This window comes from Ahaetulla prasina, chromosome 5, assembly GCF_028640845.1.
Source record: "Ahaetulla prasina isolate Xishuangbanna chromosome 5, ASM2864084v1, whole genome shotgun sequence".
Classification (NCBI taxonomy): domain Eukaryota; kingdom Metazoa; phylum Chordata; class Lepidosauria; order Squamata; family Colubridae; genus Ahaetulla; species Ahaetulla prasina.
This window is the reverse complement of record NC_080543.1, coordinates 15172758-15191087: the sequence shown is the minus strand read 5'-3', so window position 1 is coordinate 15191087 and position 18330 is coordinate 15172758. Positions and strand designations below refer to the sequence as shown.

General features: G+C 43.8%; 1 protein-coding gene across 3 annotated transcripts in view; it reads left to right on the top strand.

Moving 5' to 3' along the window:
- The window catches only part of SLC36A4 (solute carrier family 36 member 4), a 77376-nt gene that overhangs the window by 46971 nt on the left and 12075 nt on the right, over nt 1–18330 (top strand). For 2 of the 3 annotated variants that reach the window (XM_058185849.1, XM_058185850.1), the window contains exons 8-10: nt 467–565; nt 6077–6246; nt 9173–9342. In XM_058185849.1, coding sequence (XP_058041832.1) covers nt 467–565; nt 6077–6246; nt 9173–9342 — 439 coding nt within the window. The remainder of the gene's footprint in view (nt 1–466; nt 566–6076; nt 6247–9172; nt 9343–18330) is intronic. The other variant, XM_058185851.1, reaches the window with a different exon arrangement.

The following is an 18330-nucleotide window of genomic DNA, read 5'->3' as shown; positions in this document are numbered from 1 at the left end:
AGCTCCACCTCTAGGCCACTGCACCACTCATTAGGAAGTTTATAAAGAATGAAGAATATCCTTCATTGGATATGATTTTGGTCATGTCAGTAGGCATTAGGTGCAGTGGTGAAATCCAATTTTTTTTACTACCGGTTCTGTGGGCGTGGCTTGGTGGGCATGGTGTGGCTTGTTGGGAGTGGCTTGGTGGTTGTGGCAGGGGAAGGATACTGCAAAATCTCCATTCCCACCCTACTCTGGGGCCAGCCAGAGGTGGTATTTCTCCGAACTACTCAAAATTTCCACTACAGGTTCTCTGAACTGCTCAAAATTTCCGCTACCGTTTCTCCAGAACCTGTTGAATTTCACCCCTGATTAGGTGGCCTACCTACCTTGGCTTCTTTGGGGGGGAAAAACCTGCTGCTCTTCAAACTATTATAAAGTTCGGTTTAGCAACAGATCTCCACTCTTTGATTTCTCTCCCTAGGGTTTATCTGAACCTCGAAAACTGATCCTGGTGGCTGGTTGGAGCAGGTATCCCCTTTTCTTTGGCACAGCTATTTTTGCATTTGAAGGAATAGGAGTGGTGAGTATTTATTTTGGGGTTAAGAACCTGCCGAAGTCCTTTCAAATTCAAGCACGTTTTTCTTTTCCCTTTATTGCTCTACTCTGCAATAAAAGTACTGTGTGTTCCCTGAAAATAAGACCGAGTCTTATATTAATTTTTGCTCCAAAAGATGCATTCTGGTTAGGGCTTATTTTGGGGAGAAATAAGGTACTAAACGCATCCATCTGGGTGACAATCTTAACTGGGGCTTATTTTAAGGGTAGAGCTTATATTACGAGCATCCTGAAAAATCATGCTAGGACTTATTTTCCGGTTGGGTCTTATTTTCGGGGAAACAGTACACTCTATAAACATGCATTTCCCACTTTTAGGGCTATCCTGAGGAAAGTGATTGAGACCTCATGTCTCTATTTCATGCATGAAGGGTGGAAAAAAGTCAAACTGGGTATGTTGTGCACAAAGGTGGTTGTGTGTGTGAAAGAGAGAGAACTGAAGAAGGGGCATTAATATCACTACTTGCACTCTCAAGGGGCGTTCGTGAGAAATGATGAAAAAAAAGTTTGAGATGATAGCCAAAGTAAATAAGATTAAAGCTCTACTTTTTTTTTAACCTGTTTTGTGAGACTGAGTGGATAGAAATCTCTGCAACTTGCAGCCAAGAGTCAGTTTGCTTGCAGATTCCCCACTTCTAAAAAGGTAAAGGTTCCCCTCGCACATACGTGCTAGTCGTTCCTGACTCTAGGGGGCGGTGCTCATCTCCGTTTCAAAGCCGAAGAGCCAGCGCTGTCCGAAGTCGTCTCCGTGGTCATGTGGCTGGCATGACTCAATGCCAAAGGCGCACGGAACGCTGTTACCTTCCCACCAAAGATGGTCCCTATTTTTTCTACTTGCATTTTTACATGCCTTCGAAACTGCTAGGTTGGCAGAAGCTGGGACAAGTAACGGGAGCTCACCCCGTTACACGGCACCACTAGGGATTCGAACCGCTGAGCTGCCGACCTTTCGATCGACAAGCTCAACATCCTAGCCCCTGAGCCACCGCGTCCCTATTCCCCCCTTCTAAAGACTAGCAAAATCATCATGAATGGTCTTAAGCAGTGAATGATGATCCAATCATTGCAAAAATTGCTGCTATTTATGCTTTAGAACTTTCATGGTTAGCTTGATTGCGTTTATTTTTAATTTCATTGCCGTAAATTGAGTTTGTTTGAGCTAGGCAACCGTAAATATTTGCGGAAGCAAATTGATGAAATAAAGAGAAGTTGTGTTTTTGCGTATAAATCATAGACAACACTTTTTTCTTCTTGAGCCCGGGATATACAGCCCGGCTTATGCAGCAGTGACTGCAAATTTTGCTTTAGGAACACACAAACTTGTGGAAGAAGGGCAAGTCAGATTGGTAATCTTTGACTTGGTCTGTCTATGGAGATTATCAGTCATCCAGGTCATGGTTGTCTCAAAGGTGCTTTTTTTTAAAGAGGCAACTGGACTTTCTGGTTTTTCTTTGAAGACGTTTCCCTTCTCCTTCAGGAAGCTTCTTAACCTCTAACTGGATGGTGGGGAATGGAAGGATTTATACTCCTTGCAGACAGCTGGTCATTTGCATTCTTTTAGGGTATCGTCGAGGCAACCTGCAGGTTTATCTGTGTCCTCAGGGTCACCTGAGCCTTCTTGGAACTGTTGAAAGGACTGTGTTGTAGACTGAAGTCACATTTTTCAGTGCCATTGTAACTTTGAACGGTTACTAAATGAATGGTTGTAAGTTGAGGACTACCTGTAACTAATCAAAGAGCTACCAAAGGAAAACCATGCCCTCACCAACTGTGCATGCATAGGGAACTTCTGACTTGACTGGTCTCTTCCTACAGAGTAAAACTATGAAGAATAGGTTCTCTGCTTTGGCAATGACCACAGCATAGAAAGTGGGGAAGTTTATTTTTACAGGACTAGCTGATAACCTGGCGTTGTCCGGGTATTTATTTATCCCAATCCTGTATTAGACAGGAAGAGCAACTTTACCCTGAGTTCTGATTTCGGGGAGAATTAAATTAGTTAAAAATGTTTTCCCTGTATCCCCAGAAACGTCAAGTGAAATGATACGATGTTGTTGTTTTGCTAGCTGATTCATGATCATTTGGTATGCTTTTTTCTGATCTTGACTTAGAAATGGCTTCTTATCCGTGATATATACACTAAGCTGTTCGGAATTTGTGGTTCTTTTCTGGTATGTAACCTGCGTGAAGTACGTCGTGTCAGTCTCGTAGTGGTTCAGGCAGGCCAGGTTGTAGTAATGTTTTATTGATGATGGCCATACATTTGTCCTCAAGAATAATTAAAGCCTTGTTGAAAATGTCCGGACCAAACATAATTTCTAATGTTGGATTTTCCCCCCTTACCAGAGGGAGCCCATTTGTGGAGTACTGTGAAGCCATTACCATGGCAATTCCACTGTGCTGTGCAGTAGAAGCCATTTTAAGGCAGTCCAGTAGAAGCCATTTTAAGGCACAACAGGCTGTATCTTAACAGAATTAGGGGTGTCTTACCCCCACAATATTTCTTTCTGGAGAGTAAGTCATCTGTATACCAAGTTTGTTGAAATTGCTCGAGGCATTCCAGAGTTATGCTGGAACATACACACACACATCCATTTATATATATAAGATAATCCAGCAAGTGCTTTCTCTACTGCTCCTCTTTGTTGTCATCTGGCATCTCCCTCAAGATTCTTCTCAAATCCCATCAAACCTGTTTTTTCTTCAGAATTCCTTTAGGCTTAGCAAGTACTGAGTCTGCGGGAAATTATGGAATAGTGGTTTCATTCACGGAAGCTGGTGTTTTTCCTTCAGCACAAATTCATTGGGAGTCATTGGCAACTGAAGATCTGATGCTTACATGAGATTGTTCACGCATTTGAAGAGGTTCAGAATTGTTCATCTGGTGCAATGACAAATGGGAATTGGCTGTAACAGTGCAATTTCATACTGCGGCTCTCTGAAAATTAATATAATTTAATACGTTCGGTTCTCAAATTTAAAGCATTTGCTTATTTGGTGGGTTTTCCTCCTAGGGTTTGGATCCCGTTTAGAGAAAGTGCTAGTCTCAATTTAAAATTTGCCTTCATGAAACTGTCTTAATCCTGTATAGAGGTTTTGGGCAGCCTTTTTAGGCAGTGGATAACCCTGACGTCTTTTCAGGGTCATCATTTAGGTAGTTCTCGACTTACGACCCCAACTGACCGCAAGTTTTCCGTTGCCAAACAAAACAGAATTTTGCCCCATTTTGCAATCTTTTTCGCCATAGTCGTTAAGTGAATCACTGCAGTTATTAAGTGAATCATGCAACCATTAAGCAAATCTGGCCTCCCCCATTGACTTTGAAAGCTGGCTGTCTTCATTTTTCACAATCTCTTTGGCTCTGAGGGAACAATCCATGGTCAATCGGTTGCAATTAATCTGTAGGTCCAAGCCCTCAATATAGCACTGACACTGTAGTCAGTTGGCTCGGACGTCTAGGATACTTTGGAAATAAAGGTAAAAGGTAAAGGTTTTCCAGTTCAGTCATGTCCGAAGTCCTTGGTGTGATGTCCATCTTTGTTTCTTGGCTAAGGGAGCCAGCGTTGTCTGAAGATGTTTCCATGGTCATGTGGCCAGTATGGCTACCATACCTTTTGGACTATAAGACGCACCCCCCCCCCAAAATTGTGGTGCGTCTTATACATTGAATGTTGCCGAAGCCCTGCCCACCCGCCGGCCCCCACCCTTCGGCCATTTTCGGCCTCTGCGCATCGCGTTTTCAGCCTCCGCATGCCCCATTTTAGACACATTCCAGGCTGTGGGGATTATCGCAGCACATCACCACCAATTGCCACCTCTGCACATTGAGTTTTTGGCCTCTGCGCGTTGCGTTTCCGGCCTCTGCATCCTCCATCTTTGGCCTCCGTGCATCGCATTTTCAGCTGGTTCCAGGCAGCAGGGTTCAGCAGTGGTGGCAGCAATCCCCGCTGCCTGGAACTGGTCAAAAATGAGACGTGCAGAGGCCAAAAATGGGTGCGGAGGCCGAAAATGTGACACGTGGAGGCCAAAAATACAACACACAGAGGTGGTGATTGGCGGTGATGTGCTGTGGCGATCCCCGCAGCCTGGAACGGGACTAAAATGGAGCATGCGAAGGCCAAAAACGCAATGTACAGAGTGTTCTGTTCCCTTTCCCCACTTCACAGAGCAAACAAAGACGCGTGTCTCCCAGTCTTTTATTTGCTACAGACCTGATTTTCTTCAGTTGAGGAAATACTTGGCAGTGACCGTGCAAAGGCCTGCCAAGTTCTGAGTCTGTTATCTCGTGTCCAAGATCCATTGCCAAAACTCACTGACAAAGTCTTTTAACCCTCCACCAACAACTGAGCTGCAGTGCACCCTTGGTAGCTTTTTTGTCCGTCACAAGGGCCACATGGCAGCTCCACCCACTTTTATACCTGTGGGGTGTGGCTCAGTGACTCAGCAATCTCTGAGCCTGCCACACCTTTTCCTCTGCTGCGCACACTTATCTTTTCGTCGATTGATCGTCAGCAACTGGGACTTGAGGCATTGCCAGGGAGGAGGAGGGTGCGGGAGAGGGAAGCCTTGTCAGCTCCTCCTCCTGGCCTGCAGCTGGAACTTGGGGCGGTGCCAGCGAGGAGGGTCCTGGTGAGGGAGGACTTGCTGGCTCCTCTCCCTCACTCTCCGAGTCCTCCATGAGAACATGTTCGGGGGCCGGAGTCACAACACAGAGGCTAAAAACATGACGCGCGGAGGCGGTGATGGGCTCTGGCAATTCCCGCAGCCTGGAACAGCTGATTGGTGCTATTCCGGGAGGCCGATCCAACTGCCAATCAGCTGTTCATGCTAAACCAGGCTGCAATAACGTGCTGAAGCTAACCAGGCTGTTTGCTGTTTGCTGTTTGCTGCAAGATGCTAGCCAGATGAATACCGATGGATGCTGGTAGGCAGAGGCAGATTTTTTTTCTTGTTTTCCTCCCCAAAAACTAATGTGTGTCTTATACTCCGAAGCATCTTATACTCCAAAAAAGGCATACGGAACGCTTTTACGTTCCCACAGAAGTGGTACCTATTAATCTACTCACATTTGCATCCTTTCAAACTGTCAGATGGGTTGGAGCTGAGGCAAGGAACGGGACCTCACCCCATCACATGATGCTCAGGGCTCAAACCTGGGCTGTCAGCTTTCCATCTGATAAGCTCAGCATCTTTAACCATTGAGCCATCATACCCCTCTACATCGGAAGTTGCTTACATAATTCTCATACACTCAGGTTGTATTATGCTTGTAATTTTTTCCAAAGTGTGCAGCTGCTGAGTGAGGGGGAAAAAAGCTGATTTTAATTATTCAGGAAACTTTTAGGATGAAACTATTCAGACGTGAAACTCCTCTTTGAGCATTTCAGCAGCGAGGCAGGCAGCATATAAACTTAATCAATCAATAAATTAAAATCTCTTCTCCTCGTCTTACATATCTGTATCCTCTCTTTTTCAGGTGCTACCCATCCAGAATAGGATGAAAGAAGTTGACCGCTTCCCAGTGGCGCTCAACGTTGGCATGGGAATTGTGATGACCTTGTATATTTCATTAGCCACCCTGGGATACATACGCTTTGGGGACGAAATCAAAGCCAGCGTTACTCTCAACCTGCCACAAGATCGATGGTCAGTCGAAGCATGTTAAGACTTGATTCTTTTAGCATCCTTGTAATTACAAAGTATTTTCCATAATCGGTGTGAGTATTCCCAGTAACTTCTATCCAGCCCACTAGAGCGGGGAGACAGGATACGTTATGGGTCTCCTCCAGGAAGGAGGTCCATCTGGTGGGGCCAAGAAGAAAGGCCTTCTCGCCCCATGGAACACAATTCCTGTGGAGATAGGATTAGCCTCCACGGCGATATTATTTCGAAAGGCCCTGAAGACCTGGCTTTGTCAGCAGGGCTGGTGACCCCAGGGTGATATGTAGCACTTCAAGTGGTTTGTCTGATTGTTGCCACCAGGGGTATGTGTGTGTGTGTGTGTGTGTGGTGGTTTACTGTGTGTTGTATTTGAGGTTTTATTTCTATAAGCCACCTGGAGTCACTGTGAGTTAGCTGGGTGCCCATATACATTATGATAAGTTATAGTAGGGTAGGGTAGGTTGGGGTGGGATAAGGTAGGATATGGTAAGGTAAAATAAGGTAAGGTAAGGTAAGGCATGATAAGATGAGATGAGATGATGTGAGAAGAGAAGAGAAGAGAAGAGAAGAGGGGAGGGGAGGAGGAAGAGGAGAGAAGAGGAGAGAAGACAGGAGAGAAGAGGGGAGGGGAGGGGAGGAGGAGAAGAGAAAGAGAGGAGAGGAGGGGAGGAGAAGAGGAGAGAGAAAGGAATGGGAGAGGAGAGAGAGAAAGGAGAGAAAGGAGAGAAAGGAAAGGGAGAGGAGAGGAGAGGAGAGGAGAGGAGAGCAAGGAGAGAAAGGAAGGGGAGAGGAGAGGAGAAAGGAGATAAAGGAATGGGAGAGGAGAGGAGAGAAAGGACAGAAAGGAAAGGGAGAGGAGAGGAGAGCAAGGAGAGACAGGAAGGGGAGAGGAGAGGAGAGAAAGGAGAGAAAGGAAAGGAGAGGAGAGCAAGGAGAGAAAGGAAGGGGAGAGGAGAGGAGAGGAGAGACAGGAGAGACAGGAAGGGGAGAGCAGAGGAGAGAAAGGAAGGGGAGAGGAGAGGAGAGAAAGGAGATAAAGGAATGGGAGAGGAGAGGAGAGGAGAGCAAGGAGAGACAGGAAGGGGAGAAGAGAGGAGAGAAAGAAGATAAAGGAATGGGAGAAGAGGAGAGGAGGAGAGGAGAGGAGAGGAGAGAAAGGAGAGAAAGGAGAGAAAGGAAGGGGAGAGGAGAGCAAGGAGAGACAGGAAGGGGAGAGGAGAAGAGAGAAAGGAAGGAGAGAGGAGAGGAGAGGAGACAAGAGATTGGATGAGCCCACGTGGGCCAGATGTACTTTCCATGCTTAAATTCAAAGTCACAGTGGCTATGAACACCAAAGCAATGGGAAGATTGTTGGGCAGGTTGATTCATAGGCTTTGCGAACATATAGGTAGTCCTCAACTTAGATCACAGTTGAGCCCAACATTTCTGTTGCTGAGACAGTTGTGAAGTGAGTTTTTCCCCATTTTACAACCTTTTTTTTTGTTGCCGAGTCATTAAGTGAATCGCTGCAGTTGTTAAGTTAGTAACACGGTTGTTAACTGAAACTGGCTTCCCCATTGACTTTGCTTGTCAGAAGTTCGCCCAAAGTGATCACATGACCTCGGGACACCTCGGGACACTGCAACTGTCTGAATTTTGATCCCTTGACCATGGGGATGCTGCAATGATCGTAGCTGTAAAAAAAAAATGTCACGGGTCACTTTTTTTCAGTGGCCATTGTAACTTCGAATGGTCACTAAACGAACGGTTACGTTGAGCACTACCTGTAACAGCCTTGCTTTAATTGCCTTTTAGGACTCTTACCCATTTATCTTGGTGGAAACCTCAGTCACCCTAAATTATCTGGGTTTGGCTCTGCACAGATGATGATGATGACCACATGGAAGGGTCTCTAGCTAACGTTCCAAGCCACAATGTGTTTGGCATAACAAGACACATTTTTGGCTTCGTGTACAGGTAGTCCTCGGCTTACAACAGTTCACTTAGTGTTCGTTCAAAGTTGCAACAACACTGAAAAAAGTGTGACCATTTTTCCACAGTTACAACCTTTGTAGCCTGGTCCCCATAGTCATGTGATCAAATGTCAGATGCTTGGCAACTGGTTCATACTTAAGACCGTTGCTGTGTCCCAGGGTCATGTACTGTGTCCCAGGGTTCTTATTTATGACCGTTGCTGTGTCCTAGGGTCATATGCTGTGTCACGGGGTTTGTTCTTACGACGGTTGCTGTGTCCTGGAGTCAAAAATGACTTAAGACCATTTTTCATACTTATGATTGTTGCAGCATCCGCAGGGTTACATGATCCAAAACCAGATGCTGTTTCAAATTTATGATGGTTGCAGTATCCTGGGGTCATGTGATCCCCTTGTGCAGCCTTCCGACAAACAAAGTCAGTGGGGAAGCCAGTGCCACTAACTTAATGTCAACTCGCAAAGCATCTCTGGCCTGCTCTTGAGTTGCCATAGGCAAGAGGGATGGGAAAACGGCAAAGCAGTACAGCAGCCAAAAACAAAAGCACATTCCAGACATTTCTCTCTCAAGGCTGTCTCCCAGGGTTACCCACAGGGGCCGGAGGGGAGTGATCTCTACAACCTACAAAATTGCTCCATTGGCGAATGTGACTGACTTGAGGCTCATGTTTTAATTAGGGCATCCGTCGGAACACTTAACAAGTGCAGTGATTCAGTTAACAACTCTGGCAAGAAAGGTCATAAAATGGAGCAAAACTCACTTAACAAATGTCTCATTTTCCATAAATAAAGTTTGGGCTCAGTTGTGGTCGTAAGTCGAGGACTATGGTGACCTGAAGGAGCAAATTATTTGACAGTTCACAAAATACGATTGGCAGGGGTTCCTTTTCTTCGTAGCCGACTGTCTTCGTAATTCGTAGGTTTTGTTCAATGATTTACAGGCTGTACCAAATGGTCAAGATCCTTTATTCCTTTGGGATCTTTGTGACCTATTCGATTCAGTTCTACGTTCCAGCGGAGATCATCGTTCCTATTGTAGCAACCAGAGTGCAGCAGAAGCTGAAGTTGATCGCTGAATTGGTTGTGCGAATGCTTCTGGTCTGCTTAACCTGTAAGTACAAAGGGTCTAATATGGGGTTTTTTTTTCCGGGTGTGATGAGCAAAAAGAAAAAAAAAATCTACTAATTTTAGAGCTCAAATCTTTTCCCTTTCTCTGGTTGTGTGAATACATCTAAGATTCATTAAAGTTTGTCCCAAAGGTGCTTTTTTTCAAGAGGCAACTGGACTTTTTGGTTTTTCTTTGAAGATGTTTCGCTTCTCATCCAAGAAGCCTCTTCAGCTCTGACTGGATGGTGGGGAATGGGAGGATTTATACTCCTTGCAGACCAGTGGTGGGTTTCAAATTTTTTTACTACTGGTTCTGTGGGTGTGGCTTGGTGGGTGTGGCTTGGTGGGCGTGGCAGGGGAAGGATACTGTAAAATCTCCATTCCCTCCCCACCAGGGGAAAGTTACTGCAAAATCCCCATTTCCTCCCAATCAACTGGGACTTGGGAGGCAGAGAATAGATGGGGGCGGGGCCAGTCAGAGGTGGTATTTAACGGTTCTCCGAACTACTCAAAATTTCCGCTACCGGTTCTTCAGAACTGGTCAGAACCTGCTGAAACCCACCTCTGTTGCAGACAGCTGGTTATTTGCACTCTTTTAGGGAGTCGTCATTATTCTGTTCTGCTAAGTCTGCTCATCTGGATATTCACTAAGTATGATGATTGTCCTTTCATTGCTGAAGCTAAAAACCACAATGGCTGTAGAACAGAAGGAAGAATAGGGAAGAAATCTTTATGATTAGTTTTTGCAGACTACTGAAGATCACTGTGAATCTCGGTTTGAAGAAGACGACTCTTATGCGTCCTTGGATTAAGTATCATTTAATTATTTGTCTTTTGGACCGACTTTTAAGCCCACTTCAGTTTCTCTCTTTCCCATTTTAGTCGTTCTTGCTGGGGGAAGATGCAGAAAATTTTAATATACCGGTAATTGCATACTTTATTTTCTGCTGTGTAAATTTACTATTTCAAATTCCAGACTTCCTCTTGTTTTCTTTGCTATTATCATTCCTATTATTTCTTTGGTGGGTATTGTAAAAAGTTTCTCCTTTGGGTTTGTCACTTGGAATCTGTGTAAATATTTTCAACATTTTAACTGTTCAGGAAGCATCATATTGATGTCTCCACAACGCCTTCTCAGATAATTCTTCCTTGTGTCTTCTTTTAATTATATATCGCTGTCGGAGGAAATTAAACCTTGTCTTGATTTTGTTGCTTAGATGCTTGCATAGAAAAAACCTTAGCTGAACCATGGAAAAATGTTTACGCGAGAAAGTTAGCCGAACTTCACATGCACTGAATTTTAGGCAACATGAAATCAGTCTACAAAAACCCTTCTTGGTCCACCTCCTTTGATAAATCATATGGTTGATTCCACTTGTGGCTTAGAGGAAACTAGATGTTCACAAAAGAACTATAGGCATGAAGTTTGTTTCAGATACACAATAGTGGCCAAAATTGTGGAAACCTTTTGGGAAAAGTGTAATTTTGAGGTTTGATGGCTAATAACACCATTTTTTTTTTGGAATTTCAAGATAATCATATTCCACTGCTGGAGTGGCCTGGGAATAGCCCAGACCTTAACCCAATTGAAAATCTATGGCGCCGACTAAAGAAACTTGTTAGTCAGGAGCTACCCAGCAATAAAACCCAGTAAATAGAAGCAATCATTCAATCTTGGTTTCACAGTATAACAGCTGCAGAACTAAAAGACTTGGTTCACTGCACGGGAAGACCTTGTAAGGCCGTAATTCATGCTAAAGGTTACCCAACTAAGTATTAACTGATGTGATAATTTTTGTATATCTCATTTTTTTCTATGGTGATAATTTTTGTATATCTCGTTTTTTCTACATGTTTCACTTTTCTGTATCGTTCCAATTTTAGTATATGTGCTGCCGAAGCGAGCACTACTTTTCTTCTTTATACTGTAACTGCTATTCTAATAGCAAATCCTTCATAAAAGTTATTGCACTACATTCTTGATTAAATTACCTTTCCATTGATATATAATTTTATGGTACTACTCCAAAACTAGCTGCTATTAGCTAGTTTTAGAAATTACACTTTCCCCAAAAGGTTTCCACAATTTTGGCCACTACTATATCAGCTTTTACTTGAAACAACTTTTGAACTCTTCATTATCTATTGAAGGGGTGTGCAACTTTGGCAACTTTGTGGACTTCAACTTCCAGAATTCCCCAGCCAGCCATGCTGACTAGGGAAATCTGGGAGTTGACGTCCACAAGTCTTAAAGTTGCCGATGTTGGACACCTATGATCTATTGCATGAAACCTACAACCTTTTTCTAACAGTCATGCAACTATGTTCATCCATTGCTACAAAACCTTAATATGGCTTACTTGGCTTTGCCTGACGAGATTAAAGTAAAGGTAAAGGTTCCCCTTGCACATATGTGCTAGTCGTTCCCGACTCTAGGGGGCGATGCTCATCTCCGTTTCAAAGCTGAAGAGCCAGTGCTGTCCGAAGACGTCTCCGTGGTCATGTGGCTGGCATGACTCAACGCCAAAGGCGCACAGAACGCTGTTACCTTCTCACTAAAGATGGTCCCTATTTTTCTACTTGCATTTTTTACGTGCTTTCGAACTGCTAGGTTGGCAGAAGCTGGGACAAGTCATGGAAGCTCAACCCATTACGCGGCGCTAGGGATTCGAACCGCTGAACTGCCAACCTTTCAATCGACAAGCTCAACGCCTTTAGCCCCTGAGCCACTACATCCTCCTGACTAGATTAGGTTAACTCAATTATCGTGGCTTGTAGATTCTGGTTTAGCATGGTATGAAACCCTGCTTTGGGCTTATTCCACAAAACCATAGTTAAACCATGTCTTGGTACAATATATGAGCAAAGTCAGTAAGTCAGTGGTTTTAAATGAGATCTCTATTAATACCCCAAGGTAGTCACTGCCTACCTAATAGTCAGGGGTGGTATTCACTTACTTTCCCTACTGGTTCACGAATGTGAGTGCGCGTGCCTTCCGTGCATGCGCCTGGCCTCAAAAACGTGCCTAAATAGACGGCATAGAGCCGAGACGGAAGGGTGGCAATTTCCGCTACCGGTTCGACCGAACCGGCTGAATACTACCTCTGCTAATGGTGCTCTTCATTACTGGTGCTGGAATCTACATTGATTAAATTAGATTGTGATCGGCTGGAACCCCTATTGGCAGTAATAAGGAAAGATGCCAGAGAGATCACCAGGTTGTGATCTATAGAAATAGGTTTTGTTAAATCCCAAGCGAAAATGGGATTAAGATCTCTCAGAATTAGGAGATGGCTATTGAAGAGATGCTTATGAGATTTAGTCAACTTTCTTATAAGATGGATGGTCATTTGGCTGTATTCCCTCCCCCTCCACCCTCAGTACAGCTTTGCTTGGAAGCCTATCAAGAAAATTGATTATTGCCACATCCCCAAACTGTACTTGTAAAAGGGTTCCTGTGGGTTGATATTTCTCTCTATTCTCCCCCCACCCCACTCTGTTGCCCCTTTAGCTTTAATTTATAACCTCTCTAGCCATTAATATTTATCACTGGATTGTCCGAAAGGACTGATTGATGGCAAGGCCCCATTATCGGCAACATCAATTGTTGTTTGTGTCAAATGCTTTTTAACAACTGAAGAGGTACTCAGTGACATTAACCCGGTGTAAGGTTAATGTTGCTCTTGAGAAAATAACAGTTGAAGAACAGAGCTACCAATTCAATTCTCCAGGTGGGAAAAAAAAATAGATATATCGGAGAGGGAAGATTAAAGCATTTCTCCTTGTCAGTTTGGGACTTCAGCAAAACTGAACTGGTATGTAGTTATTATAGTTTATAAAGAGGAGACATTACAGCAAGTCCTTTCAACTGAAAAAATAAACAATATGAGTCATAAAGAATAAAGTGACAAGTATGGGGTGTACTGGAGTATTATATTTAACTCTCCAAATATTTCTCTCTCTCTCTCTCCCTTTTTTAAAAAAAGAATGTTTGATGTAGAACACCACAGCTGCATGTAAACAAATTGGCTGAAAATAATCAAGCTCATTTTGTGCTGTTTATATAGAAGGAATTTCTTTGCCAAGGAAAGAAATGTTTTGTTTTCATACCATGAATAACTTATTCCTATGGTGTCAGGAAGGGCAGCTGGCCAATAAATGCTCAGCTCCATCCAGTCGCCTCGACTTTACCCTGAAATACAGCATTACAAGGTTGTAAAAAAAAAAAAAAAGGAGCATAACTCATTCAGACGTGCCTTTCATTGACTGGAGAACTAGTTATGGTACAAATATATTCAACCAAGGTTGCCTTTCTCTTTTTGATATTTTAACAGTAGAATACTCCTACCAAGTTAGGCTCAGATCTGGCGTGACCATCGGAAGATCTTTGATTCTGTTTTAGAGATTCAGATTCTTAGGAGTCTTAAGTCTATAGGTCTACCAACTTTCCAATTCCAATTCCTACACACCCACACTGTAGATTGTTGGCAAAGAAGATGAGTGTATGCTAGGAATAGCATCCAAGAACACCAGTGGTGGGTTACACATTATGTTGCTACAGGTTCACCACATGCACACTTGCTTCATGTGCGTGTGCGCCCAGTTCACGCACACACCTGCCTTCTGCACATGCATCCGGCCTCAAAAGCGTGCCTAAATAGGATGGCATAGAGCTGGGTGGGTGGCCCACAATTTCCGCCACTGGTTCGGGCGAATCGGTCCGAACCGGCTGAATACCATCTCTGAAGAACACGCTTCTGCAAGGCTCTTAACTGAAGTCCTTTAAAAATATATTAGTTAATTGGTATAAGTTTTGAAATCTTTTGTAAAACATCTTTCTTGTCATACCCTTGAGTAATAGCCACAACATCAATGGATGGAGAATGACTAGATCTGGATAATGACAATAAAAGGATGAGTAAGGCTGGATCCTCATTTGGGATGGCCAAAGAGAGGAGGAAGGATTGCAGAAGGCTAGAAGAAAGAGCGGTGTTGTGCCTCGCTCGCTCCCCTCGCCGCAGCTGAGCCCTTCTCATCTCCTGCCAGACACTGATAGTACAGGAGAATGTCCTGGCATGCCTCCAGCCCCCAGTCCTGGCACCATGCCCGGAGAAACTGAGCAAACAAACCTCCCTCCGATAGCATGTGCGCCTGAAGCCAGCCACGAGCTGGGATTACCGGCAGCTGGGGACCAAATGATGCAATGGACAGATCCTCGCTTCCGGAGAATGGAGAGGCGACGTCAGCAAAAGGAAGGGAGGGGCAGGCCTGGATAAGTGCTGAGTCATGGAGCCACACCCCATGGCCTATATAAAGGATCTGCTTTCTGGCATTCTCTGAGTCAGGCAAAGTCTAATCTGGATTGCTGAAGTCACACCTTGGATTCCTGCCTGCCCTGAGGACTCTGATAGGACTTTGGCAGAGGCACGCTTGATACGGACTTCCTTGACCCGGCCGTCAGAGGAGGAGTGGGACATGACAAGCGGTAAGAAGATATGGACATAGAAAGGGAAGGTTGAGTATATGATGTTTGAATATATGAAGACAAGCCTGGACTGCAGAGATTCTTCAAAAACCAGCAGAGCATTCAGATATTTTAGCTTTCTTTTTAGCTTCTTCATGGAACAGAATCTTCAAAGTCTAAACACCAGATTTATCATGGAAGATCTAGACCAGGGATGGTGAACCTTTTCGGCACTGAGTGCTGAAAAGGTCATACAGAAACATCGCACATGCGCCCGCTCATTATAACCACACTCCAGAAAAACCGAACTTCCAGGTTCTAGCGCTCATGCGTGCCCGTTGATCAGCTGTTTTCAGCACTGCTGCGCGCAAGAAGGAATCGCGCTCCAGAAAAGCCAAACTTCCAGGTTCTGGCTCGCATGTGCACCCGACAATCAGCTGGCTGGCACGCATGTGCACACTGATTTTTGGCACTGCCGCACAAGTGAGGACAGCTGATCATCTCATGTGCATGCGCACCAGAAACCCGGGAGACAAACAGACAAGGACATGGCTTCACATGCCACTTTGGGCATGCATGCCATAGGTTCGCCATCACATATCTTTAATATTGGACTTTTTGTAAACACAGTGGGAAGCAAGATAGCATATTTTAGACCAGGGGTGTCATATTCAAGGTCCGGGGGCTGGATTCGGCCAGGGATAGCCCTCCCAAGCTCCGTTTTTGCTGGCAGAGGGTTGCAGGAGGCTGTCGCAGCTGAAAACTGAGCTCGGGAGCCCATTTTCGCTGACCGAGTGCTCAGACCACCACAGACGCCCCCCCGACATGAGTGATTTTGAGCTGGCCGCACTCACCCTGGCCCTCCAAGGTCAAACACAACCCTGATGTGGCCCTCAATGAAATCAAATTTGACACCCCTATTTTAGACTAATATTTTAAATCTATTTTCTAAACAAAGCAACTTTCATCAAATTATTTGTTAAGCTTGGGACCAGGGGTGAAATGTAAAATTTGTTATTACCGGTTCTGTGGGCGTGGCTTGGTGGGGTGTGTGTAATGTGACTGGGTGGGCGTGGCCAACTTTTTTTTTACTTTTAAAAGCATTTTTTCTTCAGCTGAAGAGGTTGTAGAAAAAATGCTTTTAAAAGCCTCTGATGATCAGGCAACTCATTTGGGATCGCCAGTGGAGCCTTTTAAAAGCATTTTTTCTCTTTGGCAGAACAGGTTGTAGAAAAAATGCTTTTAATGGGTTCTGATGATCCCAGCTGAGCTGCCTGATCGCCAGAACCCTTTAAAAGCATTTCGGCCAAAGAAAAAATGCTTTTAAAAAGTTCTGATGATCCTAGCTGAGTCGCGCAATCATCAGAGGCTTTTTTTTTACTTTTAAAAGCATTTTTTCTTTGGCCGAAGAAAAAAGTAAAAAAAAAGAGCCTCTGATGATCGCGCAGCTCAGCTGGGCATGGGCGGGAGGAGAAGGGATTTTTGCTACCAGTTCTCTGAACCACCCGCCACCATCGCTACCAGATTGGGTGATCCGGTCCGAACTGGGAGCATTTCACCCCTGCTCGGGACTATATCTCCCAGATTTCCCAGCACATGGGGGCGCAAGAATTTTAAGAATTATAGTTCCATCATGTTTGGAGAGCTACCTTGATAGAGATGGCAATAGTTATTTGCATTGACATAAAGATGATGGAATATTCCCTCAGCCCTAACATCATAGGAGCAAAAAACATTCTCTTTAAAAGAACATTTAAAAGAGAATTCCTCAGTACTGTGGATTATGTGTTTGTTATCCTTTTTAGATAAGTGGGTCTGGATACATTTTTGATCATTTGTAGTCATTACATTTCAGGAACTTATAAATCATCGAAGAACTAATTCCCTATTTCCATAATCAGCATGCATTTCATATATATATATTAATTCAATATAGTTAATGACTAATCTAGCTTAATTGTAAATGCTTGAGGATAATGGAAGGAAGTCTATTATAGTCACAAACTGATGTTTAATGATTCCACTCACCACATCCACTTAAGTTACATTGAAATAAATGTCTCCTTCTCGGGTGCTGCAGCTTTCCACATATATTCATTAACTACATTTTTGCTATTTAATACAAACATATTTCAGACTCGGAGTTTAGGTGCTTCAGCTCCATTCAGTAGACTGGAGTTACCTTTAATTGCGAGTCCTTGAAGCTTTTGTTGTGTTGGCCTATCGATTAACATTTTGTCTCATTTTTGACGGAGATCCCCAAGAGTAAGTATCCCATGACTTAAAGGAGATTGAATGATTAGAAAAAGGACCGTGATCAAATTGAATGATTTAGAATCTTTAATGACTACGGATAATTCTAGGGAGGGGGCGGTGTGGTGACTCAGCAGTTAGGATGCTAGGCTTGTCGGCTGGAAACCCGGCAGCCCAGGTTTGAGACCTGAGCTCCCCTTGATGGGGTGAGCTCCTGTCCTCACTCCAGCCCCTGCCAACTTAGCAGTTTGAAAGCATGCAAATGCGAGTAGATAAATAGGTACCACGTTGGTGGGAAGGTAACAGCGTTCCAGTATGTCATGCTGGTCTCATGACCACAGAAATGTCTTCGGACAGCGCTGGCTCAGTGGCCTTGAAACAGATGAGCACCACCCGCAAGAGTCAGTAACGGCTAGCGAAATAAAATCTGGAGAAACTTCTTTATCTTTTATATACATAATTCTACCTCTCACCCAGCATTTAATGTTTATGGGTTTCAATTGCACTTTTCCCCCTATTTCCTGTTTCATTAAATTATATTCACAGAAGGTGTCAGACTTTTTACATCCTAAATCTTTCCATGAAATTTCTATGAATGCCAATCCATTTCCCACCTTCCATGTTGAAGGGAAAAAAAGTGATATTTTTTTTAGTTGCATTGAGCTGAAATCTCAGAGCTTTCCCTACAAATATTTTGCCCTGTTTTGTTGGTTTTTAGATTGACTGTCAATTTGGCTTGGGATTTTTTTGAAAAAATCGATTCATGCTTTCTGATTTTATTACATGGATCAACAAATTTTTCACTTTTAATTCTTAAGACAGCAAAAGGGCAATCTATGGAATACAAAATTACAATTGGAATAAAATCCAGTTGTTAGGAAAGATCCTGATTAATTTAAGGAAAAGCCTCATTATGAAGAATCAGTTAAGGATATTTGATCTTGAATAGACCAGAGACAATGACTGTGGTCACTTACGGAAGCTGTTGTGGACTTTCTGCATATGAAATACAATAAATATTGATAACTTTTGAAGTTTAATTTAGTTGTTGGTTTTACCTGTTAACGATGTTTCCAAAGTTAATATAGTTAACATGCAGGACGTGGTGGCTCAGTGGCTAAGATGCTGAGAGCCTGTTGATCGAAAGGTTAGCAGTTTAGCGGTTCAAATCCCTAGTGCCGCGTAACGGGGTGAGCTTCCATTACTTGTCCCAGCTTCTGCCAACCTAGCAGTTCGAAAGCACGTAAAAAACGCAAGTAGAAAAATAGGGACTAC